Raw genomic sequence first — 19,440 nt, forward strand, 5'->3', positions numbered from 1 at the left:
TTTGAATGCCATAGGAGAGAAGGGTATGTGCAGGCCCCAAGTTTATAGCTGTTCATAACAGTAAATCATGTTTTGCTGTTACAACTGAATGCATTCAGTATCTACTGGCTCACACACCTGTTGAGACTCAAAGGATTCTCAAAATATTGTTAAGGCAGAAGTTGTCTTTCCAGAAGCCGTGCTACTTCATTCTCAGCGAGGCTTATTCTTCAATACGCTTCATAATTTTATCTTACCTGGCTTAGAAATTAGGCTGATGAGTCTGCCGTTACCCCAATTTGCCTCCGAATCTCCCTTTTAAAAAAAAGTGTTATATTTGTCGGTGATGAGGTTGATTTTGTAAGTAGACTATTTAGATGAGCAACTTTACATTTGCGTATGAATGTTATCCAGATCCAGCGATCGCTAGTTGAAACACATTGCCTTTCTCGGTTTGACTCGGATGTGTCAGATGTTGGCATCGCTAACATCTTCTGCGGTGTAAACAGATGAAAATAATCCACCTTGCTCTCTGCTGTCGCCAGGTCCTCCTTCAGATGACCCTTTTATATATTATCCAGAGGTCCTGCCATCTCCCTGACTCCTTGCCTGTATTTCTTAAAGAAATATTTAGCTGTATCTGTGCCTCCAGCAATTTGCTCCTCACCTCTCTTCTCTCTACGCCTTAGCGATTTCCACATTTTGCCAGAGCTGTTTCTCCCCACCCGCCCATTTCCTTCAGTTTAGCAATATTTTTGTTTTATTAAAGAATTAAATTTGCAGCTCTTTTCGTATTCATACCAGTTCTGATGTATTTATTGATTAGTATAATTTTCTGTACTGCCTTTGACTCCAGGAAGGGCCACAAAAAGACCCCAGCGAGTACTAATCTCTCCCCCAAATCATAAAACATCTATAAAAACCTTTCAGTAAAATATGAATATAAACTACAGGATTCAGGCATTAATGACCTGGAAAAGCCTGAGCAAATAAGTTTTTGAAGCATTCCAGAAGCACCCATCCGTTGATGCCTGCCTAAATTGGAGTTTTATGTTCTGTTGGATCATTTTTTATAGTGGCTATAAAGCAATTTTGGGGCTTCCCTACTCTCGCCTCCAACTTCCTTTTTAACTTATCTCCACCCCCACCCCCCCTTTTTTGAGGAATGGCTGCTTCTGGAAGTGCATTTGACTGGGGGGGACTTTCTAGGCAATTCTCTTCTGGTGTGTATATGATGAATTTGATACTGGTTTAGTTTCTCTTCAAGTGGCTTGAAATTGCTCATTGCTCAGATGAGAGCCATTCACTGCTAAGCATTTAAATCAAGGATCACCTTATCTCTCCTTAGCTTGCATGGCTATTTTTAGGCACAGTCATTTTTTGTGTGTGCGCGCGTAGAAATATTTAGAAATATAGGAATATTTTCTTTGCCACAGTGTGTACACTTAACCACCATGACAGGTTTTCTGCATGATTAACACCTGTTATCACATGATCCCTTCTGGCTGTACCCAAGATTCCAATATATTTCCAGGTCACCATTTTGATAAATGTGACAACTGTAGTTCCTCTGTGTTTGACCTGGTATTGTGAGTGCCTCCCCCCCAGCTTCCTTTGGCTCTGTGACTTGGTTCTCCCTAGAGTTTCTCATTTCATTGCACTCTGTCCTTCCTGCCTTTCTAAATGTCAGTGTGAAAAATGGGCCTCAAATCTTTGACACGGCATACAGTGATACCTTGGTTCTCAAACATAATCCGTTCCAGAAGTCCGTTCCAAAACCAAAGCGTTCCAAAACCAAGGCGTGCTTTCCCATAGAAAGTAATGCAAAATGGATTAATCCGTTCCAGACTTTTTGAAACAACCCCTAAAACAGCAATTTAACATGAATTTTGCTATCTAAAAAGACCATTGGTCCATAAAATGAAAGCAATAAACAACGTACCGCAGTCACACAATCCATCAATCAGTAGCTGAACTGGGTTCCACACAGTCACAAAAACGAAACAAAAAACAAGCCACAAAAACGCAAAATAAATAGCAAAAACAGGTAGAGCTCAGCGTGGCGCTCAAATTGGAAGCGTGGCACTCAAAACAGAGCACGTTCCGCTTCCCAAAAAAGCTTGCAAACTGGAACACTTACTTCCGGTTTTGCAGTGCTTGGGTTCCAAGTTGTTTGAGTACCAAAGCGTTTGAGAACCAAGGTAGCACTGTATTTTAGAAAACTGATTCATTTCCCAGTGTACAACTCTACACTTTGTGTCGGTATTCTTTCAGATTTGGAGTCGTGATTGCAAACGCTAACATGCAAGTGGTCAGCAAACAAATGATGTGTTATCGGAAACGTCTCAGTTTGCTCTCCCCCTAACCGTTCCTAAACTAACGGGGTACCTTTTTTCACTTTGATATATGCTCCGGTTTTATCCTGCAACTCTTTTTCCCTGCTGACACAGCCTGTAGCTTGCTAGTCAGAAGATTCAGTGGGGCTTAAAAAGTGGGCATTTCTTGAACTTCCTTGTGGAGAACTTGGAAGTGGTTGGAGGGATTAACCATTTGCACAGACCTTTTTGGCTCCCGTATCCAATGCTTTTATTTGGAGACTTCCTAAAACTTTCATAACACGTTATATGACTTCCTCTTTGTTCATAAATTTGCTGCTGGTTTGTGTTCGTTCTTTTTCTCTCCTTTTGCAAACTCACAAAGTGGGGAGTGTTCAGGGAATTGGTTATTTTCCTGCTGCAGCCATTTGATAAAAGGGTAGGGAGCCTTTTTCCCCGAAACCAGAACTACCAAGTTAAGTTCCTGACTGAAAATGTCATGTTTCTGTTTTCAGGGAATAGAACAGTTGAAAAAAGAAGAGAGAAGATGGGCTAAAAAAACAAAATGGATGAACATGAAAGCAGTATTTGGCCACCCGTTCTCTATAGTTTGGCTTAGCCCATTTGCCACTCCTGATCAAGGAAAAGCAGACCCCTATCAGTATGTGGTCTAAGACTCCATGAACAGCATTTCCACTAAAACACAAAAACCACATTTACAGCACTACTGTTATTCTACATGAATGTTTCAAACGAATTTTTTTAAAGAAAAAAACGCCTATTAAATGGCTGATGATGGCAGAGAAAAGACAAAAAAAAGCACCCTGTAGTCTAAAAACAACTAAAAAAGAGAACTTTTCGGTCATTCTTTGTCTCTGGTGGCTAAAGCTTTTTTTCCTTTTCTTTTTTAACCTGTTAACTTGATGGGTCTGTTTTGGTTTCCTGTCTGCTTTCTGTATGACATAACTAATGGAAAAGGGGGGTCTCTCTTTTCTTGGCGCCCACCTCCAGTCTTTACACACCCTGACTGGCACCCGAGTGACAGTCTGTGCCAACAGTGCCATCTCGTTGCGTAACAAATTATGGACTTTGGGATGGCAGCTGACGCTTTTGGTGGGCTATGGGGGCCTCTTTGTGTTGCGATATTCCCTTCCACCCCCACCCTGAGCTTTTAAGCCTCGCTAAGAACCGAAAGATGGAAGAACAAAAGTCCGAGCCTGTCAAAGGGTCCGTTAATAACAAAATTGCTTAGCTTTTAATGTCTCAAATGTATTGCCGACATTACCGTACTTTGGGAAGCTACAGAAAGGATTCCATCTCCTCCCCCCTTTTTTCAATTTTTTTTATGCTGTTTGGTTCCATCCTCTCCCTGGTTCCTGGGCTAAACGGTGGAAGGTTTTTGTCGGCGTGTGTGGGTTTTGATGCCTTACGACTGGACGAGGGAGAAATCTTTATTTCAATGTATAGAATAGCAAGATGATGTCTGTCTTTGTTTTGGAAAATAAAAATAAAAGGAGGGATTCAACAGTGTTCATGTGTATGTAGGCTTGCCGGTCCAAATGTGAACCTAAGCACAGGATGTTTCCGTAGATGCGTTGTCTTTTTTTAAAAGAAATATTGCCACCTTTTTTATATCTCTGTAAATGTCTTTTCTCCTTTATATTTATACATATTATATATTTTACATTGGGGAGATGTCAAGTGTTAAAGGATCATGCATGTCTTCTGTCACGGCTTTGTGGACGGCAAGCTCTATATGTAGTAAGATCTGGGAAACGGGAACTTGAGTAGAGGGCATTCTGTATAAAACAAAAGCGAGTAGAATTAACTAGATGACACCCGAAACGACTTAAGTCTGTAGAATTATTATTTTTTGGGTATCTCGACAGGGATTTTATTGTATATTTTGGATCCAAAAAACTACTGATTAGAGCCATCATAGTAATTGCAAAAAACAAAACAAGATCCAGCACTATAAGATGGTAGAACTGCAAATAAGCTATGCTCCTGAATTAATTCTTTTGACTGAATCAAAGCCGGGGTGGGAATCAGTGAAGGAGGCTAAGATCTGTCTCGTTTCAAAACTATGTAAATGCTGCATCTTTTCAATTCTGTCAATGCTTCCATATGGGAAACAAATGCAATAAACCTTTTCTGAACACTGTTCCTGTGCCTTTTTATGATGATGTTGTTGTTGTTGCTGCTGTTGTTAAACATCTTTGAATAACCACTTGCACCCAAGGAGGTGCAAGGAGGAAGAAAGTTGAGTACCAGAATTTGGGTTTAAATCATGTCTTTAAAAAAAAAATGTTTGAAATCAACCGTACACTGACTACTCATTTAAATTAGTTCCCACCGACTTGGTTCAATGAGTAAGCAGATATTTCTGTAACAAAATCTGTTTCGCTGCTCAACAGTTGGGTGTAGAAGTGTCTCTGTTGCTATAGGAATGCACAAAGTGGATTAGCCGATCTCACTGTGTGCTTGAAGTAGAGCAATTTATTCAGATGAAAGATGCCTTTAGCAATTGCATGCTTTTTAACGGTTAGGAAAGAAGGAGAGGGTATTTTTTTCTTTCATAAGATAGTTCCTTCCTGCATTGAGCCTGAGGCTTTTTTGGGCGGCCCTGAGCAACATTCAAGAAAAAACATCTTAAAAAATATATTTTGGGGTGTCATGCCCTGTTAGTGTATAATACACTGTTTTTCTCTCAGTAGAGAGAAATATCTCACAATAGTTTATTTATCAAGCTCCTTCCAGCTGCTCCTTCCTTTTTATTTATGCCTGGACACTGTAAGGGGGAAAAAAAATCTTCACAGCCCTAACTAGAAAATTCTATTTATGCTGTTATTAGCAGGTGATTAGTTAGCAGTGTCCCAAGTTCTGTGGTTTTTAACTGCCGGCGATGAATAAACCCCAAACTTTTGTCTTCTGCAGGGCATAGAGCGGCTTAAAAAACAGGAGCCGACGTGGGAAAAAGTCAGCGGCTGGGAAGGGATGAAACTGGCTTTCGGGGGTGATCTTTCACCGAGGTGGTTCAATCCTTTTTCAGACCTCAGTTGCAAGAAGGCTCCTCCAGCCGGCACAGCAACAGTGGCTCCATCTGAGATGGCGGTCCAGGAAGCTTTCGAGCAGCTTTCTCCTCAAGAGGTGGTTGTGGGTGTGCTAGACGAATAAGGTGCCCTTGCAGATCTCCGTATACTTCTGTAGCTCGAGCACTTGAGCCGTAGCTTTTTAAGAGATTGTGACGCATGAAACCAATGAGGCTTCCCTCTTCCTTTAGCCAAGGACCTCACTTGACAAGAAGCGGTACAGCTACATTCCTGCGATGGTGACCTACTGATGGCGATGAGGATTTTAACCAAGTTTCTGTAACTCGAAAAACAAAACATTAACGGGTTGTCGAAAGTTGACCATGCCTAAAAATATGCAATAACGAAAACTTAGCTTAACTCTTACTTACCCATCAGATCTGGTGGTGAGCGCTCGTGAAAGACCGGCCAAGAAAATGGATTCAAGGACTAAAATCCAAGCCCAGTATTGGACTCTTGGAGACCAGTGAAACCACATTGTTCCCGCTCACGCCATTGAACATATGTAAGTGGATTCCTCAGGAAGTATTAATGTGCTATTAACGGTTGGGTTTTGCCACATTTTTTGTGGCAAAATCACTATAAAGATTAGGTGTAAGAGCCGCCTCCCCCCCCCCCACGCACATTAAAAAAAACCAGCATTAGTACAGCTAAGCTGTAGAAACTTTGTATGTAAAAACTACATTTTGGGTGTTGGTCTTTTGTGGTTTGGAATCTGGCATTAGACCATATACAGTGGATCCTTGGGTTACGTTACCTTCGGGTAATGTAACTTTCGGGTTGCGAGCGCAGCAAAACCGGAAGTGTATACTTCCAGGTTTCACCGCATGCACAGAAAGCGGCACCTCTAGATGCAGATTTTCGGGGTATGGACGGACCCCCGAAAGGAATTAAGTTTGTATGTGGAGGGTCCACTGTACTTACAGATGCCCCATTGATCTACATTTATTTCAAAGAGTACCGTATTTTTTGCTCTTTAAGACTCACTTTTTCCCTCCTAAAAAGTAAGGGGAACTGTGTGTGCGTCTTATGGAGCGAATGCAGGCTATCCCAGAAGCCAGAACAGCAAAGGGATTGCTGCTTTCACTGCGCAGCAATCCCTTTTGCTGTTCTGGCTTCTGAGATTCAGATTTTTTTCCCCTTGTTTTCCTCCTCCAAAAACTAGGTGCGTCTTGTGGTCTGGTGTGTCTTATAGAGCGAAAAATACGGTAATTTGCAGCACAGAGAGTCTCTGGCTCTGGAAGAGAACTGTTGCAATTGTGGTTCTGGCCTGGTGTAGAAGCTTGAAGGCCAAAGCACATCTTTTTGTACAGTGTGTACGTGAGGCTGGTTTATCATAGCAACTTGGCTGATCGCTTTGAATGGCAGAGCCTTGAGTGAATATTCTCGTGTATCTCAAAAGGGTTAACTTTCAGTGTTGAGGATACTGAGCATCTCTAATAAAAACAGAGACGGGTTACTTTGCAGCTGTAGGGCCTAGTGAGCGGTCTGGGAACAAGAAGTGCCGCAGTGTTATTGAATCTCGACCCCCATGCAAGAGAAGATACATGTGATGCAGTGTTTTTAAGAACAAGAATGTTTCTGGAAGCAAAGACTTAAGAAAGAGACAAATAGCTTCTTTAATCTTCCCTTTTAATACCAGGTGCTATAAAAAATAATAATTTACCAAGGGGATTTTTGCGTTTTATGTTGTTTATGAGTTGGGAGAGCCCATTTAGCACCTTATCTGTTGTCTTTTTGTAAAAATAGAGAGCTCTGTGATGGATGAGCTCAGTATAGCTAGGATCTAAAAAACAACAACCTGTGTTCTTTGTGCTTTGGGGTTTTGTGTTGCTTTTAAGTGTCAGCTCCCACTGCCTATTAGGGCATAGCAAAACACTTTTTTGAAACTGAAGGGAGTTTCTAAAGCATCTTACGAGGGGGGGGGGGCGCGTCCTGATTAAAAGAGCTGTGTGACATTTAAAGGGGGAAAAATTATCCAGGAGTAGCTCTTTTGATCCTAGCCTATTAGAGTGGTACCTTGGTTCTCGAACGGCTTGGCTCCTGAACAAATCGGCTGCCGAACACCGCAAACATGGAAGCAAGTGTTTGGGTTTGTGAATATTTTTCAGAAGCCGAACATCCGACACAGCTTTCGATTGAGTGCATCCAATCAGAAGCCGCGCCTTGGTTTTCAAACAGGTTCAGGAGTCGAACGGATTAAGTTCGAGAACCAAGGTACCACTGTATTAGGACTTAAAGCTTTATTGATAACAAAATATAATCGAAATACAGCTAATTTTAAAACGGGAAGCTAATTTTCAGGTATCAAAAAGGGAACTGAAAAGCTCTCAGAGATTCCCACCATTTTGGGACTAGGGATTGAAGTTAAGCTAGGGCTGTCTCGTAACTGGGAGCATATGCGTGCGTACCTTTTTAAACTCCTGCTCATTCCTCCCCGGTCCTTTTTGCCTGTACTCTTCCCCCCACCCCTTACAGGACATGAGCAGGGGTCTGTGATGCTGTCAAACCACTGGTCCATTTAGCCCATATTGTCAAATCTGACTGGCAAGGACTCTCCCAAGATTTCAGGCAGAGGTTTTGCTTATCACCTGGTCCTTTTTAAACTAGCAAACAAAGGGGAAGGAAAATCTAGGAGCAGTTATACCTTCACTCCCTCCGCACAGTGTCCAAGTTACAACTTGCCAGACTTCAGTTAAATACCTGCTTGATTCTAAAGCAGTATATCATTTTAGAAGGGATAATGGAGCTATATAATTGGAGGAAGAGAGGCATTGTAGTTTTATAAATGGAAATTGATAAATATATCAAAATGGCAGCTGTCAAAATATTTGGAATTCCACAATACATAATATGCGAGTCCCTAATTCAAACCTGAGGACTCAATGAAGAAAAGAAACAGAGACGGTCATGATTGTTATGTGCCTATTAAGTGTGTGGAATTCTTTTCTGGCGGGATTTAATGAGCATAAAAGCAACGGCCAAATAGAATGGATAGATCTGCAATGATGATTCTTGGCAACCTCTCCTGCTACATGGCAAAATTTTCAACTCACCTTCTGGCTTTGTGTCTGGGAGTTGCATTAAAAAAAAAAGTCTCTTGAATTGGAATAAGACAAGGAATTCTTTGAGACAGGCTATGTATTCGTACCTGCCCATGTTTGACGGCTAAAGTGTCAAATAAATATGGGAAAATAGCAACTTGCTACTCAACAGTGATCCTAGCTCACATTTACCGGTTGTCTTAGAGGGACCATCGCAACCCGCTCAGTAATCCACATTTTTCTATGAGGAGCCTCTCCACTGCTATCAGTAGAGCACCTATTAGCAAAATGCCTAACAAAAATTACTGCCCTAATAAATAGTCCTGAGCGTGGAGAATAAATAGGAAAGTAGAGTTAATGTGTGGCCTTTAATATGAATTCCTGCCCATGAACAGTTCAGGAAATGCTAATTACTCAAATTCTTTAGTTCGCCATTCGTGTGGGAAAACATGCGTTTTCGAAAGGGACCTATGTCGTGACTTCGCTGGCAGGATTGGGGTGGTTTTTGTGTTTTTTTGCATTCCAAAGTACTAGTGTTAAATCGTGATAGCTACTGTTGCAGTGCTAAGGGCCTAAAGTGAGAACCGTCTAACAATTGGCAGATTTCTGCTTTGATGCTGCCTGCGTAAGGTAAATGAAGCAAGAGACAGGCTCCCAATGGCTTGGGCTCCAAAGCGGGGGCTCCGTGAGTGGAAAGCAATTCCACTCACACAAATTATACACAATTTCTCCTTCCCGTGGTTGCCAGAGGATTGAAGGAGAAAGCAAGAGAGCCCTTTTCTGTGAAGGGAGCTGGGTTGTGTTCTCTGAATAGAAGGTAAAATCCAAGCCACTGAGGTCTTGTGACATTTATTGGTTTTTGACAGAGGGATTCTGCTTTCCCTCCCTGTCCTGTACAGTCGTAACCTTGGTTGTCGAATGCCTTGGTAGTCGGACATTTTCGCTCCCAAACGCCGCAAACCCGGAAGTGACTGTTCCAGTTTGCGGACTATTTTTGGAAGCCGAATGTCCTACAGGGCTTCCGATTGGCTGCAGGAGCTTCCTGCAGCCAATCAGAAGCTGTGCTTTGGTTTTGGAAGTCGAACGGGCTTGTGGAACAGGTTCTGTTCGACTTCCAAGGTATGACTGTATTGGGGGCCCCAGGTAAGCCCCACCCTGCACAACCCATCACAAGACTCATGGCATGCACACCATTTGAATGGCGATGCCCAGCAACTGTGGAGGGACTCAGCCCCTCAAATATTTTATTGGGGGTGGGGGTTGAAGGGACCTCGGCCCATGGGAGTTGGCTACTATGGTCACATACCCTCTAGCGATGGATTTCCATTCTTCCCCTTCCATCCTTTTTTAAAAATTAAAAACAGGAAAAATTGAGGAATAAATGCAATTTGGGATTCAATATTTTAGCAGGAGCTATTTCCCTTACACTGAATAAAAGTGCCTTACTCAGGTCCCCAGGCCATTTTATAAAGCTTTACGGTTTTACAGAATACCAAGGTTAATTGACCAAAGCTTCTAATCTTGCCTTCCCCCTTTCCGAACCCAAATGAATTTGGACACTGTTCTGTTCATTTATCGGAGAGACTTTTAGGCTTGAGCCCAAGAAGGTACTTCACACCAAATGAGCTTCTTGATCTGAGATCCAGTGTTTACATTTCTAGGTGTATTTCCACCTACTGTGAATAGCTCAGTTGAAGCCAGCAGAATATCCTGCCTTAAGCGAAGTATCTTAAGTATTTGCACAAGTGGCACCTCGGCTGTGTTGAAAGTGCTCTTGTGCATTAAACTCATCATGTACTGCAATATTGTGCAACCAATGACCCCAGTGTTTGCTTGAAACCAGAAGTACGTCTTAAATAAGAAATGCATCTGTTCTGGAAGCTAAAGGTGCCTTCGTTTCAAAGGCTTTAAATAAATGATGGGCTGGGAGCCAGCATGCAAGAAAATATTCTTTTATTTTCACAAGCAGACTGTGCACTAGCCTATTCTATGCAACTAAAGAGTGTGTACATTTACAAATCTCACGTGTTCTATTTTTTGCTCTTTGTACCTCGTTTTCCGACTTCGACTGTGTAACAGTACTTATTAAAGAATCAATATTTTCATCTCACACCTGCTGTTTTGTCTTTAGTTGCTGGTGGTTGTGATGATCTTTTTACCCCTCTGTATTTTGGGGCTCAGTTTATAGCCGCACTAGTCTGCTGTCACATTCGTAATGTACTGCAGTTGGGCCTACAAACGATGTGAAGTAAGAAAATGGCAGAAGTAGCCACATATGCCAAAAGGAATAAGAAGTCAACAAGGATTGCTGACGTTACACAAAGCTCAGAAGTGCAGGCAAAAGGAAAACAGAGACAGCTCTAACCCACTCCAGAGTTCACAGATCATGCTTTTAGTTACCATAAGCTGCTAAATCGCCACACATGCAAGAACAGATTTGAATAATCTCTATTAAATTCCCATTAGCTAGAATCAAAACAGCTTAAGCCACTTTAAACTCCCTTAATATCGCATTTATGTCTCTCACTCTCCTATGTTTGGGCACATAATCAAGACTTCAGGCAGCGTCAACAAGGCTCTTTCATTGCACACACCGCCACTGACAGCGCCTGATGGCGTTTTGGAATGACAGCTACTCTGTGATTGAAATAATCTTTTCCGCAGTTATTCCTTTCAGCTGGGTGGAGTTCAGTTTGGCCACAATCTTCTTCAGCCCAGCTCTCCTTGGTGCGCACACAATTTTTGATTTAAAGATTCCACCCGGCGCTATGTCCCTACAAAGGATAAAAAATAAAATGACAAAGAGTCACATATCACAGCTCTATGTGTGCTAGATTCCTTGGGGGAGTGTATCCACAATCAAAAGCCCACGTGAAGGAGCTCCTACACAAGTAGGATTGCCCTTTTGGTGCTCTCCTCGAATCAGGAGAGGAATGAAGAGGAAAATGCCTGGAAGTGGCTTCATGAATTGCCGGACTTACAACACTGGGCTTGGTTGGTAATGAGGTGGGCAAAACTGATTGAGGGCTCCATGTCATGCCTACCAGCTACGTGGCAACCACAACATGGTGCGCATGAATTGTGTGAGATATTTGTAGATATGTGGATCTGTCAAACGGGGTATCTTCCAGTCTAGGAAATGATGAATGAGAGATGTTGCATTGAATAAAAAAGATAAAGGACCCCTGGACAGTTAAGTCCAGGCAAAGGCAACTCTGGGGTTGTGGTGCTCATCTCACTTTCAGGCCAAGGGAGCCTGCGTTTGTCCACGGACAGCTTGCCGGGTCATGTGGCCACCAGGACTAAACCGCTTCTGGTGCAACGGAACACAGTGATGGAAACCAGAGCACACGGAAACGCCGTTTACCTTCGCACCACAGCAGTACCTATTTACATGCTTTCTAACTGCTAGGTTGGCAGGAGCTGGGACAGAGCAATGGGAGCTCACCCTGTTCTGTGGATTTGAACTGCCGACCTGATCGGCAAGCCCAAGAGGCTCAGTGGTTTAGACCAGGCATGTCCAACAGGTAGATCGTGATCTACTGGTAGAACGTGGGGTGTTCCTGGTAGATCTCTGGCCCCTCAGTGTTCCCCTCCCCTCCCCCCCCCAAAAAAATGCTCAACAACTTTGGCTTTCCCAAAAAAGCTCAAAATTTTGGCTTCCCAAAAAAACCTCCACAACTCTGGCTTCCTAAAAGAAGCTTAACAACTTTGCCTTTCCAAAACAAGATCAACAGCTTTGCCTTTCCAGAAAAAGCTCAACCACCTCAACAACTCTGGCAGATCATTGCCAGTTTTTTTATATTGTGAGTAGATCGCTGGCTATTGGGAGTTGGACGTCCCTTGTTTAGACCACAGCACCACCTGCATCCCTTTTTAACGGCTGTATGCAGCTCAAACAAATGATCAACAGTCTGGCTAGTCTTGGAGAGATGATGCTAGACAAATTCAACATGGCGGTTCTTTGGCTCTTAATGGTCCAACCTCCTGTTCTCACAGGGAGCATCCAGATGCCTTTGGGAAGATGCAAGCAGGACCTGAGGACGACAGCATTCTCCCTTCCTGCAATTCCCAGAAACTGGTACTGAGAGGCATACTGCCTCTGATGGAGACACAACATAGGCATCATCTTGATAGCCTTGTCCTCCATGAATCTGAGTAATCCTGTGAGTGATTACTGCAATAGAAGGGGGGGAAAGAACTCTTACAATTTCAAGTTCTAGACTGAACTTCTCCTTTAAGGTCCAGGGGAGGAGGTCAGAGAGGCAGTGCCAGCAAAACAGTGCACAGCATGTTGCCCCCTTTTAGCTACATGCACCTTACCCTTGATCAAACGTTTCCATCGTAAAGATGCCAAGGCCTTCTACGTGCAGTTTGCAGTTTTCCAAGGGAATGCACAGTGTGTTCTTGAAAATAAACGCACAAGTAAAATCCTGGTTGATCTTTGCAGTGTCTGCCATCTGCAAAAGAAAGAAGGGCCACTGAAGAACGGATTCGAGATGACGAAAGGAAACGTCAAGTGCATGCAATCCATGTTCATATAAAAGCAATAGTAAGGTTATGATTGTGAATATTCACCATCCACAGACAGGTGCTGAATGCACAATATTGCAGGGAAAGGGAGCTGGGTTAGGGTAGGAGAAAAATTGTGGGGAGTTCAAACCATCCCCTTGCTTGTGTTACATTAATTTTAAGGTCTCAGATATAGAATATTCATAAGTGCACACATATCTGAATATATGAACCATGTGTCTGAAATAGTGTGGGGGAGCAATCCTGAAGCCATTTTGACTCTCCCAGTGACCTCAAATATTCCTCTGCAGTAAGGGAGGCAAATAGGGAAAGCCTTCCCATTTGTTTTTTTGCTTGCAAATCCTATCTTAAGAGCACATTTGTGTATGATTAGGGTGAGCCTGTGACCTGGATTCAGGAACTAAAGTATTAACCATCACAAAATCATGGACAGACTGGCCAGGTAATACAATCAGTGACCATTATCAGGTATCCTGGCAGGCAGGATTTCTGCTGTAGACCACCTCCTGTGATGTCTTTCTGCTGTAGATCGCCTCCTGTGATGTATGTATGATGTTTTGGGGGGGTGGTCTTGGGCTACAGGGTGGGCAATTTCAAAAGTCTATATGTGGGCTTGCACACCATTGTTCGGGGTTCTCCTCCCTCCTGCGTGTGGTGAGTGGGGACCCTGTTGCAACAGTTCCTTTAATAAAGATCAGGCTTACTAGCTGCTTTGCTTCTCAATATACTCTGGCTGGCCTCTGTTTTCTCCTACCAATAGGAAAGCCACTTAAGGACTCTATACGGGCTCTGGAATACCCCATAAGGGAAAGGGAGCAGTTTTTCTTATAACACTTGCCTTTCTTTCCCCTCCAGTCACCCTCCTGGATGGCCAGGTAAGTATTGTAAGTGTGTGATTTCCTTGTTCTGACAATGTATAGATGCAAGGTCTGCTATGGAAGGGAGTTCCACTGGTTTGGGGAGAACTATAACCTAGCAGAAGTCAGTTCCTAGTGGCCAGTTCTGGGACCTAGACTGACCAGGTGCACTGAGCCACTGTCACTCCAGAAGTAAAACTTGGAATTTATTATGGGTCTTGGGGCCAAAACACACTTCCTCCGAGCCCAAACCCCATCTGAACAGATGAGGTAAGTGGAGCCCTAAGGCAGCAGTGTTTGCCCTGCTAGCTAATATACCGTATTTTTTGCTCTATAAGATGCACTTTTTCCCTCCTAAAAAGTAAGGGGAAATGTGTGTGCGCCTTATGGAGTGAATGCAGGCTGCGCAACTATCCCAGAAGCCAGAACAGCTGTGTAGCGCTCCCTCTCGCTGTTCTAGCTTCTGGGATAGCCGCGTGAAGCCTGTTGAGGGCAGCGGGATGAAGGCTCCCCCTGCCCTGAAGAGGCTTCGCACGGCCATCCCATAAGCCTGACAGCGATCCCTCTCGCTGTTCTGGCTTCTGTGATACAGAATATATTTTTTCTTGTTTTCCTCCTCCAAAAACTAGGTGCGTCTTATGATCTGGTGCATCTTATAGAGCGAAAAATACGGCATATAATTCAGTGGAGCCCCTTCTCCATTCACCTATTTTATTTTAATTTATATTATTTTATATTATTTTTCTTTCCAGCTCATCTGCTCTCGGGTTTTACATAAACTGACCACCCTGCACCGAGCTAATATTATTTAACTTCTTACCTCCACTTTCAGAGGTGGGTACTTGAAGGTTAAAGACAGCTCTTCCGTGAGCTTCTCGTTCGTTTCTTGAACCTCAGCAATAATGTTGACTTTGACCAGAAGTTCATCTTCTATTGACATCAGTGCTTTCAGGTAAGCATCAGCTGCTATTTTCAGAGGGATGGAATTAACTGCACCAACAGAAAGAAGAGACAGCTAGGAAGAGGAACAATGCGGAAGGAGGAAGCCCGCGGGCCTTGCATATGGGATGGTGTTATCGAGTCACAGTTATAGAATTTTTAGAGATAGAAGGGACCAGAAGGGTCATCTTTTTGCCCAACGTGGCGCTCAAACCCATTTTCAGAGTCGTGAAAAAATAAAATCAGCATTAGTTTCCTCCTTTGTGTTGAGCCCACCCTCCAAATCTGGCTGATTGATGCTCCAGGCTAGCCAATAGAGCTTGCCAGGAGGCTCTTTTGAATTGGGCCAAACTCTTACCAATGGCTCTAAGAAGAAATGTTTCCTGGAGCAACAGCCTCAGCCCCTTCAAAGCTAAGAATTTGCTGCTATCTGTCCCCACCTTCCTTCCTTTTTTGTTTTGACTGGGTTTCTACATTTATCCTCCTCCTGGCAGGCAGAAATTCAGCAGGTGGGGAGCACTGCCTTTCAGTATTGTTGCTGGATTGTTTGCAGGTACTGACAGCTTCCATTTGATTATTGTAATGGGTTGCTTTGAAGTCATTTCTTTACCAGGTAAAGTACCGTATTTTTCGCTCTATAGGACACACCCGACCATAGGATGCGCCTTGTTTTAGAGGGGGAGAACAAGAAAAAAAAAATCTCCCCCTCTCTGCTCAGCGCCCCTTCAGCAAAGCGGCAGGAGAAACGGAGCCCCTTCCATTTCTCCTCCTGCTTGGCTGAAGGGGCGCTGCGCAGCTCTCCCTCTCTGCTGAAGCCAGGAGAGTCTTGCTCTCCCGGCTTCAGCAAAAGGAACCCAAAGCCTTCGGAGCGCAGCGCGAGTTCCCGCTGCACTCCGAAGGCTTCAGGTGGCTATCCCTGAAGCCTGGAGAGCGAGAGGGTCAGTGCGCACTGACCCCTCTCGCTCTCCGAAGGCTTCAGCGAAAGCAACGCAAAGCCTCCGGAGCGCGGAGGGAGTGCTCCCTCTGCGCTTTGGAGGCTTCGCGTTGCTTTCACTGAAGCCAAGGAGCCTGCATTCACTCCATAGGACGCACACACATTTCCCCTTAATTTTTGGAGGGGAAAAAGTGCGTCCTATAGAGTGAAAAATACGGTAATCTTTAGCTTCCCAATCCCGCACACACCCCAACCTGTCCCTTATTTTGCCCAAAGGTGGCAACCCTATTCCTCAGTGCCTCCCACTTCCAACTGAAAAACACTACAAATAAACCAGTGAGAGAGTGAAAGACCTGGAGAGAGAAGGGATTTAGCTATAGTGGTAGATCCTTGCCTGTAGAAGGTCCCAGGCTCATTCTCTGGCATCTACAGAACCCTGCCAGAAACCCTGCAGGACCGCTGCAAGTCAGTGTAGACCATGGGTAGGCAAACTAAGGCCTGGGGACCGGATCCAGCCCAATCACCTCCTAAATCCGGCCCGCCAACAGTCCGGGAATCAGCATGTTTTTACATGAGTAGAATGTGTCCTTTTATTTAAAATGCATCTCTGGGTTATTTGTGAGGCCTGCCTGGTGTTTTTACATGAGTGGAATGTGTGCTTTTATTGAAAATGCATCTCTGGGTTATTTGTGGGGCATAGGAATTCGTTCATTTCCCCCCAAAAAATATAGTCCGGCCCCCCACAAGGTCTGAGGGGCAGTGGGCCGGCCCCTTGCTGAAAAAGTTTCCTGATCCCTGGTGTAGAAATTACTGAGCTAAATATAAAAGGTAAAGGACCCCTGGACGGTTAAGTCTAGCCAAAGGTGACTCTGGGGTTGTGGCGCTCATCTCACTTTCAGGCTGAGGGAGCCAGCGTTTGTCCACAGACAGCTTTCCGGGTCATGTGGCCAGCGTGACTAAATGGCTTCTGGCGCAACGGAACACCGTGACGGAAACCAGAGTACATTAAAATGCCGTTTACTTTACCGCCACAGCGGTACCTATTTATCTACTTGCACTGGTGTGCTTTCGAATTGCTAGGTTGGCAGGAGCTGGGACAGAGCAACGGGAGCTCACTCCGTCGCGGGGATTCAAACCACCGACCTTTCGATCGGCAAGCCCAAGAGGCTCAGTGGTTTAGACCACAGCGCCACCTGCGTCCCTTTTGAGATAGATATACCAATGGTCTGACTTGGCATAAGGCAGTTCTCAATGTTCTAACTCTGCAAAAGGAGCTCTGCACATTGCTCAAAACAGCTGTGTTTCCAGCAGGGAGATGAAGTTTGAGGCTCTCCTCCTGCAGGGAAGTGGGCAGCGATAATGGCATCAAAAAGCATGCGGTTTAGAACAGCCGTTTTCAGGTATACACACCTGCCTTGTCTTTTGTTTGGACAGTCTGTTTGATGGTGGCAAGGCTAGCCTCCACTTTCCCAGTATATGATTCTAACTGGCACGATGCTGCAACGTTGACTGTCCAGACACCTGCAGACTCGTTGGTTATAATAAGATTCAACTCAATCGGCTGCCCCGGCCACAATTCTTTTTCTCCTTCCATTCCAAGTTTCAAGTTAGCCTTGAGGGGTTCAGGGGGAGGTGTCACTTCACAGATTCCCAGATTGTTAGACTGCAGATAGGAACAAGCCGTCTCCACAGCTTTCCTTTCCTCGGGACTCTCTGCAAAAACAGGAAAGCGGGGAAACAATTGACCCTGGCGTCATTGGAAACATTTTCCGTTGTCAGCTGTATGGCATGGCCAGAGCAAAAATACCCTTTGTTTTTGTCAAATATAAAGAGCATGGCAGGCCATGCTCACTCTCTCAGGATGAAGACATGGTATCTGAATCTCTAGCCAAAATATTTTATGAGTGTGTATAATTTCTGACTAAGGGCATTCCAAACACTACCTGTTAGCCAGGTTTCTGTGAAGTGTAGAGGATGGCAAACCCAAATTAGTTACTTGACAAGCATGGCTGAGAGATATATGCGTTTCCAAACATGTTTGCCTCATGAATCCATTACATTTTAGGTGTACAATTTGCAAAGCTGAAGGTTCTGTTTTGTTTGTTTTACTCGTTTAAGGCAATAAATGCCACCCATTTCTGATACTGAGGTTGAATCCTGACAAGACAGAAGTACTGTTTTTGGGGGACGGGAGCTGGCAGGTGTGGAGGACTATCCGGTCCTGAATGGAGTAACTGTGCCCCTGAAGTACCAGGTGCGTAGCCTGGGAGTCATTTTGGACTCACAACTGTCCATGGAGGCGCAGGTTAATTCTGTGTCCAGGTCAGCTGTCTACCAACTCCATCTGGTACGCCGGCTGAGACCCTACCTGCCCGCGGACTGTCTCACCAGAGTGGTGCATGCTCTGGTTATCTCCCGCTTAGACTACTGCAATGCGCTCTACGTGGGGCTACCTTTGAAGGTGACCCGGAAACTGCAACTAATCCAGAATGCGGCAGCTAGACTGGTGACTGGGAGCGGCCACCGAGACCATATAACACCGGCTGAGACCCAGTCCTGAAAGACCTACTCCAGTCCTGAAAGACCTACATTGGCTCCCAATATGTTTCCGAGCACAATTCAAAGTGTTGGTGCTCACATTTAAAGCCCTAAATGGCCTCGGCCCAGAATACTTGAAGGAGCATCTCCACCCCCATTGTTCAGCCTGGACACTGAGGTCCAGCTCCGAGGGCCTTCTGGCGGTTCCCTCATTGCGAGAAGTGAGGTTACAGGGAACCAGGCAGAGGGCCTTCTCAGTAGTGGCACCCACCCTGTGGATCGCCTTCCCATCAGATGTCAAGGAAATAAACAAGTATCTGACTTTTAGAAGACATCTGAAGGCAGCCCTGTATTGGGAAGTTATTGATGTTTGATGTTTTATCGTGTTTTTAATATTCTGTTGGGAGCCGCCCAGAGTGGCTGGGGAAACCCAGCCGGATGGGCAGGGTATAAATTATTATTATTATTATTACCCAAGAAGCCTCCATCTGAAATTACTAGTCTGTGTGGAAAATAATCATTTCCTCCCCTGACAGAAAATACTTCTGTGTTTTGGTCACCTTCAGGAAATTTATATTGGCCTGTGATGTCTTCACGAGTGTCCTTCCCAACAGCTTTGGTGCTGATGCTCTTCCCTATTACTTTGGTTTCTTCACGCAGTTTGGTGTATGTTTCCTTGCCATCCACATTCTTTACGAGCCAAAAGACTCTGTCTGCATTCACTTCAGCAAACACAAACTTGGAGTCATAGGGAAGATAGACTTCTCCCTTTCTGATTGCATTTACTGGAGTAGGGCCACACTGGTAAATCCCTGTAAAAAAACACACATACACAACCTACATCAGCTGTTTTACTATTTGTATGTTCACCCAGAATTCCCAGAATTCAATGACAGCTAAATAATAGCAATAACTATTCTAAAATTGCAGCTCCTGGTGTGCTATGTTTTCAATTAACCTTCACTGTCATTTGCAGGTCTTTGTCACCTGCAGTTTTGTGTCTATGAAAATACTTGGATCATGTCAGGAAGTCCATAGAATTTGTCTGTTCTAAGATTATACTGAGCTGGGTCTCAGCGTGGTAGAAAAGGTGGATATTAGAATATGTTGTTGGGACACACCACTGTACCACATTTTCATAATTCACATGACTAAACAAAACTTCTTGCATGGAATCATATGGTGTATTGGGTTGTGAATTCAATTCTG

At 44.2% G+C, this 19,440-nt stretch overlaps 2 protein-coding genes and 1 long non-coding RNA gene across 7 annotated transcripts in view; 1 reads left to right on the forward strand and 2 right to left on the reverse strand.

The window, feature by feature from the left end:
• The window catches only part of ZDHHC3 (zDHHC palmitoyltransferase 3), a 46,029-nt gene extending 40,027 nt beyond the window's left edge, over positions 1-6,002 (forward strand). For 3 of the 4 annotated variants that reach the window (XM_080975996.1, XM_080975995.1, XM_080975997.1), the window contains one exon: positions 5,232-6,002. In XM_080975996.1, the coding sequence (XP_080832122.1) occupies positions 5,232-5,471 (240 nt within the window). In that variant the 3' untranslated portion in view covers positions 5,472-6,002. Of the gene's footprint in view, positions 1-2,809; positions 4,459-5,231 lie in introns of those variants that run through there. The other variant, XM_080975998.1, reaches the window with a different exon arrangement.
• The window catches only part of LOC308460098, a 146,384-nt gene that overhangs the window by 85,090 nt on the left and 41,854 nt on the right, over positions 1-19,440 (reverse strand). The window lies entirely within an intron of this gene.
• Positions 10,367-19,440, reverse strand: part of TGM4 (transglutaminase 4) — a 28,620-nt gene continuing 19,546 nt past the window's right edge. For both annotated transcript variants that reach the window (XM_080975868.1, XM_080975867.1), the window contains 5 exons: positions 18,792-19,043; positions 17,104-17,406; positions 14,641-14,810; positions 12,754-12,890; positions 10,367-11,204 (listed from right to left, as the gene is read on the reverse strand). In XM_080975868.1, the coding sequence (XP_080831994.1) occupies positions 11,063-11,204; positions 12,754-12,890; positions 14,641-14,810; positions 17,104-17,406; positions 18,792-19,043 (1,004 nt within the window). In that variant the 3' untranslated portion in view covers positions 10,367-11,062. The remainder of the gene's footprint in view (positions 11,205-12,753; positions 12,891-14,640; positions 14,811-17,103; positions 17,407-18,791; positions 19,044-19,440) is intronic.

The sequence above is a fragment of the Podarcis pityusensis genome (assembly GCF_964106645.2).
Source record: "Podarcis pityusensis genome assembly, chromosome: 12".
Taxonomy (NCBI): domain Eukaryota; kingdom Metazoa; phylum Chordata; class Lepidosauria; order Squamata; family Lacertidae; genus Podarcis; species Podarcis pityusensis.